The 26,073-nt window shown below is 34.8% G+C and overlaps 1 protein-coding gene across 1 annotated transcript; it reads left to right on the forward strand.

Annotated features, from left to right (window-relative positions):
- The first annotated feature begins 111 nt into the window (after positions 1 to 111).
- Positions 112 to 25,758, forward strand: LOC128191738 (stromal interaction molecule 1-like). The gene is given in 17 exon segments (XM_052863976.1): positions 112 to 229; positions 231 to 420; positions 4,183 to 4,304; positions 6,343 to 6,460; positions 11,664 to 11,775; positions 12,446 to 12,561; positions 13,325 to 13,499; positions 14,399 to 14,489; positions 15,070 to 15,159; positions 17,137 to 17,301; positions 17,733 to 17,833; positions 18,253 to 18,389; positions 18,787 to 18,867; positions 19,560 to 19,583; positions 20,267 to 20,323; positions 22,521 to 22,737; positions 22,883 to 25,758. Coding segments are annotated over 17 exon segments (2,196 nt in total). The 5' UTR covers positions 112 to 214; the 3' UTR covers positions 23,268 to 25,758.
- Positions 25,759 to 26,073: the final 315 nt, after the last annotated feature.

The raw sequence follows: 26,073 nt of genomic DNA on the forward strand, positions 1-26,073 counted from the left end.
TTTTAAACATTTATTTTAGTAAAATGAATGAAATTTTTGAGCAGTACTTTCACTTTATGAAAAAATACGATATGTTCCGAGTAGAGCAGGTCCGATAACTGGGGAAGGTTTTCCTGTTGGTGACGATTCGAGATTGCGAAGACTCCGGGATTATAAAATTGTCGCAGTAATGTTGTAACGAACAGTATGTGGCATTGTTTGTATATTTGGATTAATGATGAAATTCGGTTTTAAATCTTATTGTTCTCATGGAAAAGGACTATCATCATCAACGTCTTTCAAAAATGACAAGTGCCTTCTGTGTAACAGTGTCGGCTTTCATTGCTTTCACTGCTCTCGGATTTGCTGCCAATTCAACAAACAGAAGTGAACCTCTCAGGAACTTTGAGATGTTCAATGCCGATGGAAAGTTTGTTATTGGTAAGAGACAGGGTGAATATATAGGGGTATGGGATTTTAATTTTTAAATTATTGATTTTTAAAAAAGATATTGAGAGTTCAGGGACTACTAACTAAGCTTATCTTAGCTTGGGTTATATTAATTATTGGGTTATCATAATTATTCTTATTCTTTTTAATTGATGAAATCATATTCTGATAGTGAAGATGGATTTTCATTGTCAAGATTGTTTTAATGGGGACTGCTTTTACAAATTATTGTTCATTTCCTTGCTTTTTTATCAGTCTGTTTATGAACTTTTCAGTAAGGTTATTTCACATTTTATACTATAGTAAAATGAATTCAATAAATACCTCCAGTTCTTGCTATGTGAAGGAAATTATGTGTTTTTTTTACAAACATTTTCTGTTCACGAGTAACATTGATCCAGTATATTACAAATAATCCAGTGCAATGATATATGCATTCTTATGTGATGATGAACCATTTTATAGTGAAAGTGTCCCACAGCTTAAGCATTGGGGAATTCTTTCAGAAATATGCCTGATGATACCAGAGACAGGAATAATGCTATTTATGTATTATAATCTTAGTCCCACAGATCATTATTACATGAAAGGGATGTTACAAAAAGGCCATGAAAGGTGATGTGATGAAAGGGCTAAATCAAGAAATAGATTATGAGGAAATGAGATTTTTGTTACATTTGCTTCATAAATCACACCACATTTGCCTTTGGTCTGTCTCACTGCTTGACCTCTCTCTATAGTCTTCTCTTTGTTCACCCGCAATGCTTTTTTGTAATCACGTCATGAGCATAGCAAGCCTTGTGAACCCAAAACTGCACAGCAGACATTACACATATTACCGCTCAGGATACAAGTGTCATACAAACACATTCCAACATGCAAATGTTTACTTTTCTAAGAATGTTTACAAATGTCTAGTTGTTAAAAAATATTCTTTGTAATTTAATCTGAGTATTCAGCAGGATTCATTTTCAGTTTAATAGATTAAACCCATGCAATTTTACAATCTCTTTTTTCCAGCCAATGTTGTTTATAAAGCAACTGTGTGTATAGTCAGGGAAAAACAAGTTAAGAGGGTTGTTTTTATGATTTTGTTAGGATTTTGTCATGAAGCCCTCAACCTTAGACATGCTCAGGTAAACCTGCACATTGACTATTATGTTTCACTGTGTATCAATATTTGATTAGAGATCATCAATACATCTTTGATCTTTGTGATGGCCGCACACCAGCAGACATCCTGGACAGATTTATTACTCGTTAATTACATGTTTACATTTCCAATTAACCCATCTGATGGATCAGTGTACATGTACATAAGGATGCATATAAAGTTATTTAGTACAGCGAATGTGTACACAATGTTATTTTTACACTTGATAAAAACAGCCCCTATATGTCAACGTTGTTTGCATGCATGTGCAGAGTGTTTGATAGTCCATGCAATGGCCCACCCAATTTATGAATCTAAATCAGCCACTTTTGTATTGATTTGTTTGTAGCTCTGTCTCGTTTTATCTGACTAAATTTGCATTTCTTGATATTTAAATTTCAAGTCATTGGAGCATTGACTGCCGATAAGATGAGGTGGTCATGAATTTGCATTGTTCTGAAATTAATTACCAGACATCCATTGTTTCCAATCAGCTGTTTGAGATATACACACCAGTACTGTACATGATCACTGGAATTAAATAAGGTACCAGGATATACGACCATTGCCTCAGGCAATAAGTACATGTCCTGATACTAACTAGATGTAACTGGGTACTACACATGTTATATCTACCATTTAATGCTCTGAGGAGAGGGTACTTTTACTTATCTGAATAAGGAAGGAATTTCTCACAAAGATTGGTGTATTTGTTAAGCATTAATTTATTAAGATGGAAACTTGTTACTGTGTGTGAAATTCTATATTTGTCTGTTAGAAAGCAAAAGATGGGGACTTCTTACTGCATGCAAAATGCGATGTCTATTAATTAAGAAGCAAAATTTTTTCTCTAATCAAGTTAACAACAACAACAATTGCAAGTTGGCGGGATTAAGTTATTTAGAAAAAAATGAAATACCCGGTAGACTTCTAAGCCAAAGTTAAAAATAAGGCAGGGAAAAGTACAGAAAAGAGGGAAAGATAATTAAAATGTAATTGATTTCTTTATTGATGTGCCAATACAATGATTGTTCCTTGTTGAGGTGTAGTGGCTTCATTTTCAAAACAACATACATAGTTATGTAGTCTTGGTTATGGAACATGAAAGAACTCCATGGCAGGGAGCCATTGAAAATGTGTGCCTTGTTTGATTTTAATATTTATGAGGCAAGTTTATTGCTGAGTAGAGTGTTTCAATCTGGTGTATATGACTTAGAAGTTGGTGTACAAGTAGATCAAGCCATACACAGATATTGGGGTGACAGAGGGTACAATGTAGATAGCGGTACCTGTGGCTTTGTATGAAACAGCCAATATTACGCTCACAAGGCAATAAGGAATTTTAATGGAAAAGTATGGCTCTCTACTTTATGAAAGAGGAAAATACATTGATATATATTTCTTTAGGAAAGAAGAAAAATCCATTGATAGAAATCAATACCAAAATGAAATTGGCGCTGAATCAAAATTTAGAAGTCCTTGTCAAGTACTAATGACTAACATATGTTTGATACCACTGCAATGTTACATATGTGCTAGTAGCTACAAGTTGAAGTAGTGTATTACATAGATGTAAACAAATTGAAGTAAAAATAACTTAACAACATACATGTACATCCTGTCACTCAGATCTTTGTTGGTTTATATTTTAACATGGTTTTCCCATCTGCTAATAGGTTTTTTTTTGCACATTATTGTAAGAGCATAATTTGAAATTTTCCATGCAAACCAACCAAGTCTCAATTTTTATGCATCTGCAATATTCTTCATAATTTGAGCCTTTTATGAGGTAGATACCAGTAAAGTTTATCTGCATTTCTGTGATTTTTCGTGCACGAGTCCCTGAAATGTAAAGCTCCAGCCCAAAGACAGACAAACTGGTCTTGGACTAGATGATAGCCCCCCCCCCCCCCCCAAACAGTAGCTCATCACTCAAGAGATACTCAGTAAGTTGACTAGATGAATGATAGGGCCACCCCAACAAGAAAACATTGTATCTCTAACCCAGAAGATTCTGAGTAAAAGAGTAAATGTGCCACCCAACACAATCACCTTATAACCTCTAACAACAGATTGGTCAAGAAGAAAGATTCCACCCACCACTAATCATTGTGTATCTGTAACCCCAGAGTTATTCATTGTGGTCATTGACAAGACTGTTTACATCCCGGCATTGTGTGTACAAACTCAACCATGCAGCAGATTCTATGAATGTCCAGGTTGTCTGATATCCTGATCTGAGCTTTCTATTGTACTGGGACATAATTATGTTTGGTACAGATGTTTTTTATGTCTGTATTGTCAGGAGGTTTTTTGTGTATTTAGGTGATAAAATGATATGAAATTTTATGATATCATATAGATGTATATACGAAGAAGCCTTTACCGATAGATTGTGACATGATGAACAAGTTAGAGATTCTCCATGGGAATACATGTATATCAAAGCTCCATATAAAAATGAACTCTATATATATGTGTTCATCTATAGAATCTGCCTTATAAGAGGGTTTTGACACACAATTTTAATATTTTATCCTTAAAATTGGTTTGAATTTGAAAATTCATTTTCAAACATGCAATTTATTTATTTTTTGTAGTTTGTGACGAGAAAGACATTGTTTGCAAGCGAGATAACATTAGTCTTGAAGCTGTGTATGAGATACACCATCTCATAGATGACGACCAAAATGGCAATGTTGACCAATCAGAGAGCGATGAGGTAAGTGTCCAATCAAACACGATCTGTCAATTTAACCCTTATGTAAAACACTTGCAAGCTAGCTGACACCAAACAAAAAATTCAATGCTGTTTGTTTAAAAACTTAATTACCAGTAACATGGGAAAATTCAGACATAAGTTATGTATATGAAAGTTGTTTATCGTTTTTCTTAGCAAATCCTCTTCAGGACCATTTGACAGGTTAGAATGTATTTGCTCTGTTTAATCCTCTTGAGATAGCATATGGTTGACTTTAGTATGATTGAGTCTAAAGTTGCAGATGGTTGATGGTCAAATAATGAATCAAGTATTGGATACCATCTTAGATATAATGGTACATGTATAAGGCAGTAAGCTACAGTAGAATGTATTTCAGATAGAGGAGATTTATCTTATACATTAAGAGGGTATTAGAGTAAAATTCACCTGGGTTCTGTTAGTAAAATCTTGTTTATCAGGTAATCTGACATCTTGTAATAAGGTAGCATACTGGAGCCCCAGGTAACCAGGGTCTGTGCATTAAATAGGTAAACCCTCATTACTTCATTGGTTCCTTTTAGCATCTAACTAGTAAGAGGCACGGCTAGCCAAAGACTTTCTAAATCAAAGCCAAAATGTTTGGGATTAATGCATTTGGGGTGATTTAGCATTGGCCATGCTTTGTCTTGGCTCAGGAAGTTACAGAAGTAGATCATGTAGACTCATTGTAGAGGTACAGGAGATTTGATCAGTCAAGGTCATCTGGTTAGATGACCCCTCCTTCAGGGTTTTCTTGTTGGCTCCATTATAAGATTTTCTTCTAAGTAGTCACTACATGCATGTGTGTAGCTGATGCATGTAGCTGGCATGCACAAGCTGCCAGAACTCTTAATGCATTTACTGAGGGTTTGTTGACTCATGTCAATAAAATATGGATAAACATCATTACATGTAGATTTGTAAACAATGAAAGTTTTTATTTATTGGTGTGACATTAAATAATAAACCTGGTACATTCCACTATCTCAGTCCTGAACACAATGAAAATTAAATAATTTGGACTCAGTTTGCAGTATGGAGTTGATTTATATTTGTGTACTGAATTATTCACACATGGAGCAACAGCTGAGGGGAAGGCAATAGACCATGTTGTTTACAATGTCCAGGTATGGCCTGACACACCTGTACTGACCAGGTACATACATAAACTAAGGCCAGGTGTCACGGGACTGACGCAGAGCTCTTTACCAGGTGACTTATGGTCGAGACTTTCATACAGTGAACTTGTATAATGCTTAGCTGCATGCCAGGACATCATTACAGTGAGACCCTGTAACATGCCATGTCTATCACACTGCAGGAATTACCTGCTCATATTGTCAAAAATTGCTTGTTTCATTTATTAAGGCTGTTCATCTCACAATCAGGGCAGATAACTGCTTCATTTGTCATCCCGATTTCCTCTTACATAACATTTGTTAACATTTTGGACCAATGAGTGGAATTTTTTTTATTGACAGTTGGATTTTTTTTTTATCTGAAATTGTCAATATTCAAGTGACAAACCGGCGTTTAGCAATATTTGACAGCCAATGCAGTAGAATATAGCCTCTGTCTGTGTTGTTACGCAAACAACAAATCTGATTACTTAAAAAAATTTATTGATTTTGATGTTTTATAAATGCATGTAAATAATTGGTACAGAAATATATGGTTATAACAAAGTCAACTCTCTTCATTATGTTTAAACATTTACAATATTAAACAATGTTACCAATATAATGGTTTTTTTTTGGTTGTAGCCTGTTAAATAGAGTTTTATGTTTACCAAAGTTAACATATCTGTCTTGCAAACTTAATATTGTAGCATAAAAGTAGGAAAGTTATGTATTTCTATTTTTCTTGAAAGGGGGAATATAGCTTACCTTGAAATATTACCAAGGGATTTGATGTTCACTAAGGCATTCTATTCGGATTAACCAAGTGTATATGTACTTTTTAGATGTATTTATAAATGTTCCTCATATTGTGTGACTTGAATTTTTGTATTTGCTTACAGTTTATGAGAGATGAACTTCAATACAAAGACGGCTCAAATGAAAGGCTGTCCATTTTCCATGGCAATGACAAATTGATAAGTGTGGAGGATTTGTGGCGCGCATGGAAAAAGTCACAAGGTAAGATGGAGGGGCCATGCACACAACCACCCCCCCCCCCCCACACACACACACAGCGTGACCAAATGTTGGAGAACCACCTATTATTTGAATACATATACCATTTTTATAATATTTTTGACTGCCAAAAAAGAGAGCAAATTTTGCAATGTAGCAAAATTACCCCATATACAATATATGCATCTTCATAATATTTAACTTGAAAATCAAAATGTATATGAAAAGTATTAGGTCTAGAAAATCTGCATGAAAGTGCGAAAATTAAAAGGGTAGATAACTTTGATCATCGAATAATTAGACCTGGTAGGTCAGGATATAGATTTCAGAGATTTCTTTAATGTTGTTTGATAGTCATAGCATTAACATATCCACTGATCCACCTTTAGATAAAACTGCTCACTCAATATATCAGAGGTGTCATGCTACAAGGATATGTCCACACTAATCAATATTAATGAGGTGAAGCAGTTGGGATAGTAGATCACGTAGAGAAACTTGCATAGAATCCACAAGATGCACTGTTCTTTTTAAAATAACAATGCATGATGTTGTAAGACATAGGTAAAAATAGAGGAATATGTAATCAGGAGTTTAATAGAGAGACTACATGGAGACCTATAACAATGCATGATGTTGTAAGACATAGGTAAAAATAGAGGAATATGTAATCAGGAGTTTAATAGAGAGACTACATGGAGACCTATAACAATGCATGATGTTGTAAGACATAGGTGAAAATAGAGGAATATGTAATCAGGAGTTTAATAGAGAGACTACATGGAGACCTATAACAATGCATGATGTTGTAAGACATAGGTAAAAATAGAGGAATATGTAATCAGGAGTTTAATAGAGAGACTACATGGAGACCTATTGAAAGTCGTTATTTACCTGTATGTGTCATCCCTTATTTATTCCGTCTTCATAGGCAAGGGCGAGTTTAAGAATTTTAAGGGAGCTAACTTGTAGTAAGCCCGTATCATAGTTAGACAATATATGATGTGAGCTATAAATTCATTTGAGTTTTTTTTACAATGGTAGATTTACAAGGTCTGTGTCACAGGGCCTAGAAAACAAAGTGCTTGTATTGATTTGAACTGTGGTGGAGTCAATCATCTTTTACCAACATAGAGAGTTTTTGTGTGATGTCAGTCTAATATTAAACAATCACTGAGCTCCGTCCTCCCACAGGCGATTCAATGCTGTTAGTGTTGTGTTCTTGACAAACTGAATAACATTATATAATAAAGAAGTATTCATTCCACTCTGACAGAAAAGGAGTCCAAATTCTCAAGATTATTGTCATATTTCTTCATGTTTGGGAGATGAATTAATGTTAAACAAAGCCACAAACATAATCAACTACAAACTTCATTAATAACTCATGTGTCTAAACCATTGATTTGTGAAGTAGGAGCAATGAATCATCATTTTCTGTTTTGCAAACAAAAGCTGATAATTTAAATCCATCTCCATATTATAGTGTTACAAGTCATATCATTTATTCAAGCATCAAATATACTTTACTTTAGAGAATCCTTACAGATCCATCATATATTTGATGTAACTTGTAAACAAAATAAACTGCGAAGTACAAAGCTTGAATATAAAAACATGATTACAATTGTTGACCCCTTCCCTATCGTTGATGTCTGTACAAAATAAATTCCAGGAAATACTTTGTGTTCCGTTAAATGTATTCCTTTACAAGCATTTATGAGATAGAGATTATTGTTCTCATTCATTCTATGAATATAGATATTGTGTTGAGAGGAAAGAAGCAATTCATGTAGAAAGCTATTCAAGGCATTGATGCAGTTGATGCCTTTGATAGGGATCAATTCGTACAGTTCATATGTGTACAATGAGTATAAGTGTACGTATCTCTGATGCTGTTACCTGTAAATGATTTGCATGAAGAGCTTTCTAATCTTGTAAATAATATACATACTGGTATGTACATGTCTCTTTCATTACCTGTGTACCAATGCAGATCTAACGGCGTTCTGTAGATTCCTTATTTTACATATTGACTAAATTCCGCAATTCACCAGTTTTCCACTAAACTGCGAGAACATGAAATCGCGAATGCCCCAATTTTAATCATAGTAGTTTATGTAGTTAACATATGTCCGAAAAATAAAAAGAAAGATTTTTAGCTCACCGAGACGAAGTCAAGGAGAGCTTATGCTATACCCTCGGCGTCGGCGTCCGGACCTGGTTAAAGTTTTTGTTGCAGGTCCTGTATCTAAGCTATTACTTGTCCTATCTTCACCAAACTTGCATGGATGATGCATCTGGACCTACCTATGGACTTGAAAGACTTGGATGCTGAATCTGGGTCCTAAATTTCAGATGCTGGAGGAGGTTAAGGTTGTTGGACCAGGTTAAAGTTTTTGTTGCAGGTGCCCTTTGATAGCAGTATCTTAGTTACTGCTGGTCTGTACTTCACCAAACTTGCATGGATGGTGTGCCTTATGATACTGATGCACCAGACAGGCTTGAGTGTTGAATCTGAGCTATAGGTTTCGGATGCTGGAGGAGGTTAAGGTTTTTGGAGCAGGTTAAAGTTTTTGTTGCGGGTACCCATTGATAGCAATATCTAAGTTACTACTGGTCCTAACTTCACCAAACTTGTATGGATGATGCGTCTTATGATACTGATGCACCTGACAAGCTTGAATGCTGAATCTGAGCAATAGGTTTCGGATGCTGGAAGAGGTTAAGGTTTTTAGAGCTGGTTAAAGTTTTTGTTGCAGGTGCCCTCTGATGATTAATCTTAGTTACTACTGGTCCTAACTTCACCAAACTTGTATGGATGGTGCGTCTTATGATACTGATGCACCTGAGAAGCTTGAATGCTGAATCTGAGCAATAGGTTTCGGATGCTGGAAGAGGTTAAGGTTTTTAGAGCTGGTTAAGTTTTTGTTGCAGGTGCCCTCTGATGATTATATCTTAGTTACTACTGGTCCTAACTTCACCAAACCTGTATGGATGGTGCGTCTTATGATACTGATGCACCTGACAAGCTTGAATGCTGAATCTGAGCAATAGGTTTCGGATGCTGGAGGAGGTTAAGGTTTTAAGAGCTGGTTAGATAAAGTTTTTGAAACAGGTGCCCTCTGATGATGATATCTTAGTTATTACTTGTCCTTACTTCACCAGACTTCCATGGATGGTGTGTCTTATGATACTGATGCACTTGACAGTCTGGTTTCGGATGCTGGATAAAGTTAAGTTTTTAGGAACAGGTCACATGTTTAATAGATGATAGTACTATTTCAAACTTGCATAGTTGATTTAACTGTAATATGAATGAATCGCAGAGGTAGCTTCAGATGCAGAGCTTGATCTCCATTATCAAAGATGCTAAAAAATAAATCTTAGTTATTACTGGTCCTAACTTCACCAAACTTGAATGGATGGTGTGTCTTATGATACAGATGCACCTGACAGGCATGGATGCTGAATCTGAGCCATAGGTTGCGGATGCTGGAGGAAGTTAAGGTTTTAATTGCTAGTGCCCTCTGATGATGATATCTTAGTTATTACTGGTCCAAACTTCACCAAAATTGCATGGATGATGCGTCTTATGATACAAATGCACCTGATGGGCTTGAATGCTGAATCTGAGCCATAGGTTTCGGATGCTGGATGAGGTTTAGTTTTTTGGAACAGGTCACATGTTTTATAGATGATAGCTTGCATAGTTGATTTAACTTTGTTATAAATTAAATGCAGAGGTTGCTTCAGAAGCAGAGCCTGATCTCCATTATCAAGGATGCTAAAGAAATCTCCTACCTCACTCAAACCAGCTCGATAGATAGATGTGTTTGTTGATAAATGATATAACATGATTCCTATGATAAAGTATTGTATGATATGAAACAATATTGTTTGATATGATACAATATGATATCATATGTTATATTATAAAAAGTTATACGATACGATATGATATTGTATCAATTTTTTGATATGATATGATTATGTATCATGATATTGTTATGTATAGTATTGTATATTATGATACAATATTGTATAATATTATATTGTATTTTTAATTTATTATTTCATCACATGATACAATTACATAAGATATTGCAAAATATTATATTGTATCCTATGATACAATATTGTATATTCTATAATATTGTATCATACAATATTGTATAATATGATATTGGTTTCAGTAATATAGAATTATATCACATGAAATTGTATTATATGATATTGTAATATTATATAATATTGCATCATACGATATTGTATGATATGATATTGCTTTATATGATATATTATCATATCACATGAAATTGTATTATATGATATTGTAATATATTTAATTGTGTCATATGATGCAATATGTATAATATAATAATGTATTTTATAATATTTTACCATATCACATAATATTGTATCATTTGATAAGATACAATGTTGGAATCAAATTATATTGTATTATATGATATAATATCATATAATGTATCAAATATGTTTCAGTGTCATTCAATACAATATCATTCTATATTATACAATATAATATCATGTTTCAGTGTTATGATGTATTATGTAATATGATATTGTAATATGATATTATATTGTATTATATTTTATGATATTGTATTATGTGATCAAATACAATAAGGTATAACACAATACAATGTCATATCATACGTTACAATATCAAATCTCATTATTGTTTATTACGGTATTTTATTTATTATATGATATATATTATATTAGAAATATGACATGATGCAATATTTAATTTTATATCATTGTATTGATTAACATATGAACATATGATTATCATAAAAAAATTTATCAGATGATATACGATATTTTGTCAAAACAGAATCCATGAATATCCAAGATCATAAAGTATGATTTTCATATAAAATGATAAAGGTGGTCTTATGAAGGTGATGTCTCATAAGGGTGATGCTCCGTCTCGGTGAGCTTAGTAATCTATGATTACCTATGTTTTTAATTTGCGAGATGTGCTTCTCGAGATTTTAAAAGGATATACCTCACTTTTATGTAGTAATCTACAGCACCTAAATACATACATATCGATGTTGACAATTTTACAATGTAAATTTGGTATAGGATATATGCATGTCAAATAACTATATGTACCGCACACATTTTTAAAGATGTTACCGACTGTATACTTATAAAGATGGCTTTGTTTCGACAGTGTACAACTGGACAGTGGAGGAGGTCACTGATTGGTTAGACAGACATGTGGAGCTCAGCCAATACATAGCCACCTTCAAGTCGGCCAAAATCGACGGCACCATGCTACCAAGGTAACCGACAAATTTATAGCAACGTTACAGCTTTAGTCTACAAGTTCTTTCATTATATAGAAAACTTATTTAATATCCTTTAGCTTGTTCAGATGTTTGCTCTATGTTGAAGAGAGAATGAGAACTCTTTTCAATAAAGTATGGTAGGAAATGTATATTAGAGTTAGCAAGTTCATGCTGATCTGTCATGTTTCGCCGTTGGAATCTATAAATAATTCAGTTTTATTTTGGTAGAGTAATAATTACGTGGAGCCAACAAACGAGTCGGTAGGTTGGTTTGTGGCCCCTTTTACATCAGTTGACCACCATGGTAAACTATCTGTTGGTTGCCCATGTGCATGACAATTATTTTCAGTTGTTGTCTATCCACTGATTTTCCATATTTCCATCTTCATCCAGATTATTTACACAAATTATATGAGTATGTTTCCATGAATTAAACCTATCTATAACTTCAGTTGTTGATTTAAGTTTCTGGATAAAGGATTTTTCTGGGAAAAGGATATTATAGATCTTTGTAACCATTTAATACTTATGAAGAAAGTTTCTGTGCAACTAAATTTGTAAATACCGGGTACATGTACCGGTACATATTGCATGATTGTCTTTATACAACAGTTGTGATTTTACTACAACATTGAAGTAAAGAGATGTTAAAAACTTGTTTCAGCATTGCCATTCAGAATAACAACTTCACTAGGAATGTCTTAAAGATTAAGAATGCCATCCATCGACAGAAGATCTCTGTCAAAGCTATGGATCTCATCCTGTTTGGGCCTCCGAAAGGTAAGGGAACTAACTCTTCATGATGGTCTTTGACAACATTTGTTGAGGTTTTTTTTTAATACAAACACTTTTATTACAATGTTTATTTTGTATGGTGTGAATCATTTTTGTTAATTTTAATTTGTCAAAATAAACAAATCAAGCAGAGATAAGGAATGGGCTTTGAATATGGGAAGTCCTTATATTAGACTTCTTAGTACGGTACATGTAGTAGCATTACTGCATGCTTCCTTCCTTTAAAAAGTAGTTCGCATTTGGGTTTTTGAATGAATGAATGAATGAAGAGACATTGTCATCAATACTTGTTTTAAATTTCATATTAACTGTTACATAATTTATTGAAGAGCTTTAAATTTTGAAAATATCTTCATTATGCATTTATAAAACAAAAAAAAACCCACCCTCATAATTAATGCAACATTTTCCTTCAATTTATGCTATCACAATTAATGGCCCGTTATGTACATGTACCTCAATACTATTAACAGAGATGTAATTCATTAAGCAGCTATCTTATTTTAGCACATTTCAAGATGCTTCTATTGAATTACCAGTTATTAAAATATACATATATTAAAGTTTAGACCCAGGTTGGCACAAATCAGTTTGAAATTTTATGCTAATATAAGTACATTTACAAAACAAATTTGATTTCATAATGATGAATGCCATGAGATGTATATCATAAGCAATAAATTTATACTGGTGGTCTTTGATTTCATTTACAAATGACTATGCTAGGTTATGGTTTTTCTTTGTTTAGATAAGCCTAACTATGTGAAGGACCTGATCCTAGTGACCTCCCTTTGTGTAGCTCTCTTGGGCTGTGGCATTGCCTACTCCTTCCACAAGACCTCCAAAAACCAGATGAAGAAAGTGATGGAAGAGATGGAGAACCTACAGAAGGCTGAGGACTCACTGATGGCTCTTCAGGATAAGTAGGTTATCCCTAATGTGACCTAGATCTAGGACAAGGGTCTGATTAATTATTTTCCAAGTTTGTTTTTTTTTTGGACTAGTTGGACAAAAATCATAACAGATTAGAAATCATGGGAGATTCTCTTCACTATAATTTATTTTCATTTTCCTACATCGGATTCATACTTAATTTTGTAACGTCTCGTATGAGGTCACGTCATCACATTGCAATATCAAAAAGACATAAATGGCATTCAATAAAATAACAGAAAACAAGTATCTATAGTTAGATTTTGTGGGTGAGCTGAAGCTGCATTGTTGTGAGATTGGTTATAAAAAATAAGGTTCACACAGATAGCATGGTGTTGTATAAGAGGTACATGTAGTCTTGTGAATCAATGTAATCTGTTGTACAGGTGACACTGTGTAAGGAGAGATCAATCCCGATTTCTCACACTTTTGTCATCACTTGTTATAACCTTGTAGCATATGCTGGATAAGAAGTGTAAGATTGAGATGTTTTTAAAGTACCAGGTGAAACTGAAGGTATTATTTAATTCAATTCAGTTTATTGACATCATTATGTTGGCATACAGTCAAAATGAAGTCAATTAAATGACAGGCAAAAGAATATTTTAACATGAAAGCTATAGTATGCAAGACAATTTACCGGTATACAATTCTTCATAGTCCTTAGAACTGTTATCTCATTTATCTAAGTAGACACATAGACATTTTGTAGTACATATGTATTTTAATCACATGGATTAACAGTTTCTTTAATGGGATCACTTCCAAAGTATAATTTTTCATGAAAAATTGATCATTTATTATTAAAAGTAAAAAAGAAGCTTAATTTTGTTATGATGATTTTTTATGACCACAAGCTGATGTATTGTTTTACCTTTCTGACTCTTAGGCTGTTACAGGCGGAGGAGAAACAGAAATCAGCTTATCAAGAGAAAGAGACCCTAGAGATGAGATACCAGGATGAAATTGATCTGGCAAAGGTAGACTTGACTGGTTTCTACCCTCGGGCTATGTGTGTTAATGATTACTGTGTAATAATTGATATTCGTGGTGGCTAAGTTTTGGGGGGATTTCATGGTCCCCCGTACCAACAAATTTACATCTTCAATGAAATACATAATTATTATAAGAATAAATCCATGAAATTACATTCCCAAAAGTCTTGAAAAAAAACCTGGCAATTCATAAAAATTGGCCCTCACAAATTTAAATGATTACACAGTAAGCCCCTTACCATGGTCGTGTTAGCAAACAAATAGAAAAGTAAATGTTCCCTTACACATTTCTATAAAAAAAGTCTCTTAAATTATTATGGTTTGCAGTTTACATTCAACCCCCTTTTTCCTTTTTTTGGCAAAAGTTATCATAGTTTTGTCTTGTTAATCTTACATTGCTTGTGGGCACTTTGTGAATTTAAAAGCCGTTATTTGCTGTAAGGTTAAAATTTATCACATATTTTACATAAGCCATTTAGAATTTTTATCTAATGTAAGGTTATGGTATAGTTTGTACATAAAACAAGGAAATCGTTTCATCTTTTTGTTTTTTTTTTATATCAAGAGAGAGGCAGAGAAACTTAGAAAAGAAAGAGAGGCAGGAAAACAAGAAGAGAACTCTGTGGTGTCTCTGGCAGAGAGGGAATTAGAACAGGTAATAAGAGGTGGATCTAATGAGGTGGGGAGGGGGAGGTCTTAATACAGAGAGGGAATTAGAACAGGTAATGGGAGGTGGATCTAATGAGGTGGGGGGGGGGGGTCTTAATGGGAAGTGAATCTAGGTGGAGGTCTTAATCCAGAGAGGGAATTAGAACAGGTAATGGGAGGTGGATCTAATGAGGTGGGGGTGGAGGTCTTATTAGAACAGGTAATGGGAGGTGGATCTAATGAGGTGGGGGTGGAGGTCTTAATACAGAGAGGGAATTAGAACAGGTAATAAGAGGTGGATCTAATGAGGTGGGGGGGGGGAGGTCTTAATACAGAGAGGGAATTAGAACAGGTAATGGGAGGTGGATCTAATGAGGTGGAGGGGGGGGGGGGTCTTAATACAGAGAGGGAATTAGAACAGGTAATGGGAGGTGGATCTAATGAGGTGGTGGTGGAGGACTTAATACAGAGAGGGATATAGAACAGGTAATGGGAGGTGGATCTAATGAGGTGGGGGTGGAGGTCTTAATCCAGAGAGGGAATTAGAACAGGTAATGGGAGGTGGATCTAGGTGGAGGTCTTAATCCAGAGAGGGAATTAGAACAGGTAATGGGAGGTGGATCTAATGAGGTGGTGGTGGAGGTCTTAATACAGAGAGGGAATTAGAACAGGTAATGGGAGGTGGATCTAATGAGGTGGGGGTGGAGGTCTTAATACAGAGAGGGAATTAGAACAGGTAATGGGAGCTGGATCTAATGAGGTGGGGGTGGAGGTCTTAATGGGAAGTGAATCTAGGTGGAGGTCTTAATCCAGAGAGGGAATTAGAACAGGTAATGGGAGGTGGATCTAATGAGGTGAGGGTGGAGGTCTTATTAGAACAGGTAATGAGAGGTGGATCTAATGAGGTGGGGGTGGAGGTCTTAATACAGAGAGGGAATTAGAACAGGTAATGGGAGGTGGATCTAATGAGGTGGGGGTGGAGGTTTTAATCTAGAGAGGGAATTAGAACAGATAATGGGAGGTGGATCTAATGAGGTGGGGGTGGAGGTCTTAATACAGAGAGGGAATTAGAACAGGTAATGGGAGGTGGATCTAATGAGATGGGGGTGGGGGTCTTAATACAGAGAGGGAACTAGAACAGGGAATAGGAGGTGGATCTAATGAGGTGGGGGTGGAGGTCTTAATACAGAGAGGGAATTAGAACAGGTAATGGGAGGTAGATCTAATGAGGTGGGGGTGGGGGTCTTAATACAGAGAGGGAACTGGAACAGGTAATGGGAGGTGGATCTAATGAGATGGGGGTTGAGGTCTTAATACAGAGAGGGAACTAGAACAGGTGATGGGGGTGGATCTAATGAGGTGGGTTGGGGGTCTTAATACATAGAGGGAACTAGAACAGGTAATGGGAGGTGGATCTAATGAGGTGGGGTGGAGGTTTTAATACAGAGAGGGAATTTGAACAGGTACGGTAAATTCCTAACTAAATGTGAGGAATTAATACCATTGTAAAATTGCAAGAGGCACATCTAGTGGATTTTGAAATCTTGCTTTTATTTTTCTGACAGATTTAAACTTAATGAAACTATGATAAAAAAAAATTGATGGTCGCGATTTTATCTTGCGATTTGATGCAAAACGCCTGAATCATGGAATTAAGTACTCGCAAAAAATAAGGAATCTACAGTGATGGAGGGTGGATTTGACAAGGTTGGGGGGGGGGGTGTCTTATAACAAAAAATTGATACACTACCAGACTGTATATCTGCTGATGCACGCAATTAAAAGGGAAAAGTAAAATGACTGAAGATGATTGAACCTATGTTCTTAGTACTTGTAAAAGCCATTGTTGACAGAAGATAGCTTTATTTTCTTTTTCAAATGTTATTTTTTTAACCAGTCAAGTAGAATAAAATATTGCAACCAGAATCAAATTGTTGATTGATGCCTAGATTTAAATTTAATTATTTTTAATTAAAATAAAAAGGTGAGAGCAGCCCTGAGGAGGGCAGAGAAAGAACTGGAGAAGAAAGCTCACAGTGTACCACCTGATCTCCAGCCATGGCTGCAGCTGACGTATGAAACAGAACAAATGTACTTCCACATCAAGAAACGAGAGGCAGAGAGACAGCTAGATCAGGCCAGGGAGGAGGTAAGATCTTATATTTTCTACTAATTTCAAAAAGTATTATTTTCAATTTATTCTCATCTGCAGTAAACTGCATAAGGTCTTTCTCAGAGACTAAAAAAAAAAACATGGCGAATAAGATGTATAGCCATCAAGCCTTTTTTCAAGAACTGGCGAGAAAGTTACGTAATATATGGTAGTTTTAAAAGGATGTTGAATTGCCATAAAACTATGCAGGACTAAAATATGATAATTCATTAAAGCAAATGCACTACTCAGCAATTACCTGGTACATATACATATATAGATTTTCTTATTCAAATTGTAAGCACTGTCAACAATGGTCTATTTCTGTTAGTTGAAATGTCAATTGATTTTAAAAACACTTTTGTGCTTTACATTGGACTTGAAGTTTATAGAGTTATTTATTAACTTTCCATTCATGTATGTTACAGTGTAGAAGAATTCAGAAGAAGAGAGGAACTTTATTTGGGCCGCTGAGGATGGCTCCAAGTAACACCATAGACGAGTTCGATAATAAGATAGAATGTGCCAGGTTAGTAGGAGGCTGTGACCATGAACAGGATATCACATCATTGTACAGCACTAGAACAAGTTAAGCTAAGGGTCCTGTTTAAAACCAGATGTCACACACCAATCAATGCAGTCTAATGGTAGTCCATTAATATACCCTGTCAGGACATTCACATATGATACTTATTGGCAATTAAACAGAAAGAGGACAATTGACTGAATAAGCTGCTAGGACATGTAGAAATAATCATTACAAGTACAAGTTTGTTGATTTATTAGCTCTTGTTTGACTTTTTGCAGAGTATTTTGAGGTACATTTATTTGTGTAATATTAAGTTGGTTTGAAACTTTTAACTTTTTCAAGAGTGGGCAAAATTTGAACTATCATAACTTCTATGAATTTGATATGGTCACCATTAAATTCTTTAATATGCTTTATAGGCAAGCCCTGGATGAGGTCAGGAAGTGTTTGACAGAGAAATCCCAGAGGTGGCACCACATAGAGCAACTGTGTGGCTTCTCCATCAGCAACAACCCCGGCAAAGAGCACCTGCTGCAGACTCTGTATATGGACTCAGGTAAGCAAAAAATTTACCTGTCATAGGGAAAGAAAATGTTTACATGACATAGGAAAATGAACTGTTCACCTGCCATAGGTAATGGAATTGTTTACCAAACAGGAGTAAAGGAAAAGTTTACCTGACATAGGTACAGTAAAAGATATGTTTACCTGACAAGGTAAAAAAACCCAAAGTTTAATTGTTATAGGTACATGTAAATGATATGTTTACCTGACATACATACATTATTCAGTAATTTTTCTAGAAATAAAACTGCATTTATTATGGAGTCTAGATTTGGAGATACATTTGATGTAGATAAATGCTGTACATCACAGTACATGTGTGTGATATTTTTTTGTTTCAACAAATGCTGTACTTACTGGTATATGTGGTATGTGGTAATCTGTTTTAGGTAGCAGTACTGTAGGCTTTAATTCTGCACTGGGCAGCTTAAACGTGGATGAGGCTGAACTAGATGAAGATCCACAGTTTGGTAAGCACCCTATTTATATGAAGTGGCTGATCATGTATAGAATTACTGTCTAATCTTACTGCTCACAAACTGGCATGGTAAGGAGGTGGATGGATTAGAATGACCGTGCCGCAGAATACACTGACACTCTTAGCTATGTGAGTTTGTCACGCGATGTAATGCAGCTTGTCATGAATACATGTCACATCATTGGTGTCACGTTTCCAGGTGAACCAATTGCATTCAACAGTAAAAACTATTATCTTCCTATTCCTTAGCATTTTTCCCATATTTTTTTTTACACATGTACTTTTCCGTTGAGTTTTTTTCTCCTTACTAACCACATATAAATTTTGTAGATTTTGATGATAATAAGCTGCAAATCTTTATCTCTTCAATCTTCCCTCCCACAAACAACTAGTCATCCAAAAACATGTTCATTGCTCAAAGTAAACAAAAATTATTTTCACCCTGTCCCCCAAAGTATCACATTCTGGCATCTATCATGCAAGAAATCAAGACCTATTTTCTTAGGGGTCACTTTCTTCCTTTTCTCTCTCTCCTAGCTTCACACTTGTCTTCAGTCACAGAGATATTAATACCAACTGTATCGTCCAAAATGTGCTGTATTTTCAGTTCTAGAACACACAGATCATAGATAGGTTATAGAAGAACGTGACAGATAAATTTGAAGAATTCCCTTTATATTTTAGGCTTACATCGGCCCAAGTCTGCAGGTGATTTTGTTTTGTTTGTCCCACTGTCCGGGTGCTGTGTCACTCCCTCAGTTAACACTGTACTACCCTCACTTAAATTCTCCTTCTTAAACACTGCTTGACATTCAGGTTGAGGTGTTTTTATTTTCTATGTGGATAAAGTTTTGAAAGAATTTTTGCAAACCCAGGGTACATTTGAATGATACCCAATTTTACTTTTAGCTTTGTTATGTTTCATATTTTTTTTAAGATCAAAATCAATTTTGTGCCTGAACTTCCATTCGAACATGCAGCAAAAACGTAAATTCCCCATATTTCAGTTCCTGTTTTTGTTTTTTTTTCTCAGCGATTTAAAGAGAATTCAGAATAACACATGGATACATGTTATAGACTGCTGTGACAACCTTAACTGATCTTGGTGTGATTAAATGCCCCACCTCTAAATCCTACAGATTGCCAACATATTCATGATTATATTTGTGTGCTAATTTGATATAACTGTGTGCTTGTCATGCTTTTTATTAATCAAAAGGAAAAAGAAAATCATCCAGAGCATTTTTTGAAAATAAAACAATGCATTCCTTTTTTCGTGTAATTCAATCTGAGAGATAAGAATACATTACAAATCTAGCACCATGTGGATGTAAACGTTTTAGAAACTAGTACAGTTTGACAAACATGGGTGTATTTTTCTTCCCTGGCAGCCATGTATTATACGTCTTCGATGGCAAATGGTTTTTCACGTCCACCCCTGTACACAGGTAGGCATTTTCTCACCGTGACTTTACACTGCGGTACCAGCATGCAGTTGTTTGTACGCCTTGCCACTCCCACCTCATCAATGTGCTATGTATTCTCTATTCTCCTGGCTCTTTCCTGCTTCTGTTCAGCTTGCACTGTTTCCTTGGCTTTCTACTACCACTGACATCAAATGTACAAGTCATAGGCTGTAGAACTTGGATGTGGGGCATTACATGGATCAAATTTGATTTCCTTTTCAGCTTTTAATTATTTTGCTATCTTTTAAATGTTGTTAAATTGCTTTTTTATTAAATGGCAGATGATTTTTATATTTGCATTTTATCAATGATTTTTCAAAATCTTTAAATAAGCCAATGAAAAATCTTAACAAGGCAATTCAATGTTGGTTTTTATTTTATTTTTTTATCATAGTTTTTAATGATAAAATGCACCTACTTTGAAGTGTATTTTTGGCTGCACCAAGATGGTAACTCTATTTGTGTTGTGTCAGGTAAATACAATAAATAAAACATCTTCATTGATTGTCAGAAATTGTGAGTACACAATATAGTGACATGATTTCTAATTAAAATATCAATAGTCTCGGTACTATAGGGATTCTTAATTTTAATAAATTGGCACTCAAATGATAACAGCCCCCCCCCCCCTTTGCCCCCATCAAAAGTTTAAATCAATAATTCCAAGTTAGGCATCCGTAAAAAAGTGTTTGTTTGGAATTGCTGCTTGGAGGTTTCTAGACCCAGGAGGGAGGTAGGGAATTTTTTTTCAAACTTTAATTATTTAAAAATTGGTAAAAAAAAAAATCAAAACTCCACATAAAAAACGTTTTTGTATTAACATTTTTGTTTATAATAAGATATTATTAGCGAGGAGTATTTCAATGAGGCGGGAGGCAATTCCATACAAACAATAATTTTATTGTGGCCTAATTTGCATTTTATTAATATGCAGTTAAATTTTTGGTGATGGACATCCATAAATTAAGAAACTTTTACAAATGTACACATGTACCCCCCCCCCCCCCTTCCCCCAATTTCCAGAAAATAATGACAATTTCAAAGATAATGGAGAATAAAACAGAATTCATTACTGCTTTAGGCATTCAGGTAGCTGAATTTTTTTGACTTTTCATCAAAACACTTTGTTCTAAATTCCTTAGCAATAATTATATATATTTCTTTAACAATTTCTTATTCCTCAGAAATATCCATGCATATAAATACTAATAAGGCTATGATAAAACACATTGAATATTTCTGCACTTTAAATAACAATTTTATCAGAGATATCTAGTTTCCACTTTTCTAACCCTAATTGAGATGTAAATATGACAGCAGGAATATGTAGAGTTTTTAAAGTAACTTCTTTATTACCTGAGACAAATTGTCAAAAATGAAGGCTATTATGATATCTGCCATTTTTTCTAAAATTAATTGAATGTTTTGATATGTTAAAAGGTGAGTATGTTTTTTCCCCACTCACTTCTCAGATGGCAAACTGTAATAAAATATCATGTTCTAAAAAACCACATCAGCATACAAGCTGGCAATTGGAAAGAGGGTCTGTGGGGAATTATAACTATGTAAGGAGTATTTAGGTACATGCCATGTGTGCAGTAGGTGTCCATGCGTTCCCAAGAATTCAAACATTTAAAATAATTGGATGTTTAACAACTGAGAAGTTTGTGTCAGTACTCTGATTGGGACTGTAACAAAACAGGGATACTGACCAATGTTCTCAAACAGAGAAAATCCATGCATAAACATGTAATGTGTGTATCAAGTTCAGAATGACTCCCATTTTGTTGACTGCCCTGTTTGACTTTCCCGCCTTTTGTTATATCTAGCATGGAGGGATTTATTTTATAAGAGTTATAAACTACCCTTTAAGATCACAGAAAGCATCCTTCACAAGTCATTGAAAAATGACCAATCAATAAGTGTGTATGCATAAAAACTATATTTTGTAAAAGGAAGGGAGGAGGTGAATTGGTAAGGATATTGAAGTTTCTTTTTTTTTTTTACGTTGTATGTATATTTGAAGGTTTAACTTTGACACATTAATATCATATTGACTTATTAGACTCACTAAATCAAATAGCTTTCTTCAATCAACAGTTGAAAAAAATAATAAACTTAAGGATTTCAAATTAGTCTTAAACATCATTATTATGTAAGCATGATTCTTTACTTTCAGGATACCAAATGCAGGTGCGACAACGCCCCAAAGCTTTAGTGGGTAGCAGTTCCTCGCTGGTCCGTATGGGCTTTGCAGGCAGCAACAGTTCTCTGAGCCGCCCAGGGCATGTAGGGGGCAGGGTGGGTGATGCTTCTGTGTCCCCTGTATCCCCCTTGTCAGAGACCACCAGTGTTATTTCTGACTCTGACAGACCGCTGTTTAATCTGGACGAGAGGTACTCCTTGTGAACAAAAGTTTATATTGTTTTTTGACTCATTTTAAAATCCATATGGCTTCTTTTAGTTGAATTACTCAAAAATTTATTTGATGTGAAACAAGTGTTCCAGACTTTTCAACCAGCCAACTTAATTTTGTTTTAGTTCCTCGGAATCTCCCTCCTCCTCAGAGACAGATAAACCTGTAGAGACGGGGCGGACTGAGGATTCAGACTCGGACTCAAAAGGGACCAAGCACACCGAGCGCTCTATATCCAATGGAAGCGGTGGGAGTAGTCAACCGCAGTCGGCCAGTAAGGAAAGAGATAGTGTGGGTAATTATAGTCTACCCACAAGTTCACAGCTGATCTCTCAAAACTCCAGTCCCGTTTTAATGCCAAAGTCCCAGTCAGAGCTGAACATAAAGAAGATGTATGTGAAGTCAGTAAGTGTAGAGAACAATGGAAAGCTTGACCCAGAAAGACTGGAAAACAAGAAAAAACGAAATCAGTTCCTCAAACTGTTAACGTTCAAAAAGAAAAAGTCATAGCAAGAAAAGTGTGAGGAATATATCTAGATCTACAAATCTGTAGGTTTTGTTGAGTGTCAGAGAAGCTCTCGCATAAAATGTAGCATCGTCTTTTGTTCCAGCATTCCATAGCTGGAGGACAGTGAATTTGATCCAGGGCAACATCACCCTGAGTGTTTAAGGAAGTTACATCCAGGGTTGTTACACTTTAACCTTCAGTTTGAAAAATCTGAATGTTTATCATGCTTTCATATGCTTGTTCATACAGATTCTGCAATTATAGATGAGATTCTGTAGAGATTTGTATTAGTGGCCTTAATTTGTATTTTCTTGTACATGTCATGTATGTTCAGTTGCTAATGGAGATATTTTTAGATAATTTATGGAATGAATTGTAATGGTCATAATGTTTCAAAAACTTTTATCATGCATAGAATGCTTTAAGAAGAGATGTTGGATATGTTGTATTTTCTGTGGTTTATCAAAGGTGCTCATTATTACATTGAACACTGGCAGAAATGTCTATTGAGGGAATTAATTCCAACAAATGGCGTCACAGAAAAGATTTTTTCTTCTGCACCATACCTATCATATGCTGGGGCTTGAAGCATATTAAAAATCTTATTGAAAGTGTTGTGAGTATTTCAGATAGCATGTATTTTTTTATTTGAAACTACAATACATTGCAAGCAGAAGTTTTGAAAATCCTACATCGTCTGTTATGCCTCACTTCAATTTCTTGTGAAAAAGAAGCTTTCACTTGAAATTTTTTTTGTCTGTGTTTTAATATTTCACAAAATTATATTATATGCACTTAACATTAGATTAAGATGAAATTTCCATTTGAAATCTATGCAAGTGCTTTTTTCTTGAGAATTTTACTGAACAATTTCTGAGAAAACTTCATGTGAGGTGAAGTTTTCTTTTTTACAACAAATAGAAGATGTGTGATCTCTGAACATTAAAAAGTTGAAGAGTTATTCCCACTTTTTGATGTAGCATTTATCATTATTATTGGTTAAGTACTTTTGTAGCAATGCAAGAAAGATTCAGCATTTGCTGTCATTTTGTTTTGGCGTTTGGTTCTGCTGAGTTTAGATTTTGACTGTCTATCAATATGTGAAATATTTCACTCTAGTATTCTTTACCAAGCAAGTGTTAAGTTGTGTTGTAATTAGATTATTTAATCATTCTAATCATGTAATGAATACTATAGTTATTTTTTAATTAGCTTTTGTAAATGATGCACCTATTCACAACAGGTACATTATATACAATAAGAGATGACAAAGTAAAAGTTTGGATCATGTCCATGACATTTCATCAAAAGTGACATCAGAAAAGTTTAATTTCAAGTCAAATTGACATCAATATTATTATTAAAGATAGTTATTCAATACATAATTCTGCATGGCATTTTAGATCAATCCCCACATTTCATCTTAATTATCCTATAAAGTTAAAGATCTTGAAGTGAAATGTCATGGAATATACGAGGCTAGAGAAAAAGAGAGAGTTGTGCCAAATTCCTGGAGTGTTCTCATTCCCTCTTTTACCCTGTCCAGCATTGCTGGCTATGGATCCGTATGGGGATTCACCTTGTTTTTTGTCAACGAATATCATGATATCTTTCAGCTGGGCTCTAGTTTTTGTAGTTAAGTAGACAATCATTTGTGTTCATGTATTTTGGGTGTCGTTTAGACAAATGCAATTGTAGAAATTAGGATGAAATGTATAACATTCCTGCCAGGTACTAGTATGTCAATGCTTTAGTGTTGGGATAGCTTATTTTGATTCCATGCTTGAAACCTATTCCCTTTCTTGTTTTTCCACCTGTCTGGTATGATTTTACCTGTTTATTAAATACATTCCTTTGTCACCCTCTCTAGGAAACATAATTTGGGTCGCATTTATATTTTTACCAAACGATGGTCATTTATGTATACCACCTCACTGGGAGATTGTCAACATTAATACACCAATACTGCAATCATAAGCTGAATCTCGCCCTGCTTGTTTAGTGTTTTTTAGACCAATGTTCTAAGTTGCTGATACCCATTTACATCATGTTCATTAATTGCCATTTTCTCTCTCTGATTATATCTAAAAGCTGCTTTTCTGTGAAAAAATAATGTTCTACACAAAAGGTGCAATTAAACAAAAAACTGGTCTACAAATGTACCTGTCTTGCCATTGATTGAAGTAATTACAATATTACAGAATGGATTTGTTGGTGTTTTGTTTACAGATTTAGTCAATCATTGTATAGTGTGTACTACCTCTAGACTTGCTTTTTGTTCAGCCAAGCATCTGTTGTACTGATAGGCATTGCTCTAAATCTGCTTTATGAATTGATGCTCCACATATTTACATTGTGCTGAGTTCATGGAACACGGTCCCCATTCCTACAGCATTGTTATCATAAGGCTATGAACCTCAACACGACTTGGCACTGTTGGTAGGGCCCAAGGGGCGAATAGTCAACACTGCTATAACATATTAGGTCTTTTATCTTATTATGTCTCCCCTTTCAAAGGGGAGACATATTGTTTTTGTCGACTTTCTTATTCTTCTTATTCTTCTTCTTATTCTTCTTATTCTTCTTCATCCAAATTTGTCCAGGCCGTAACTTAAATACCCTTTGACATTAAGACTTCAAACTTGGAACATAGGTAGATGGTATTGAGAAGGAGTGCTCGCCACCAAAAGTTTTGACCTTGACCTATTTTGTACTTCAAGGTCAAGCTTTTCATAAAAAATATTGTCTGGACCATAACACAAGACTCCTTTAACATACAAACTTTTAACTTGTATCATGGATAGATGG

This window comes from Crassostrea angulata, chromosome 7 (genome assembly GCF_025612915.1).
Source record: "Crassostrea angulata isolate pt1a10 chromosome 7, ASM2561291v2, whole genome shotgun sequence".
Classification (NCBI taxonomy): Eukaryota; Metazoa; Mollusca; class Bivalvia; order Ostreida; family Ostreidae; genus Magallana; species Magallana angulata.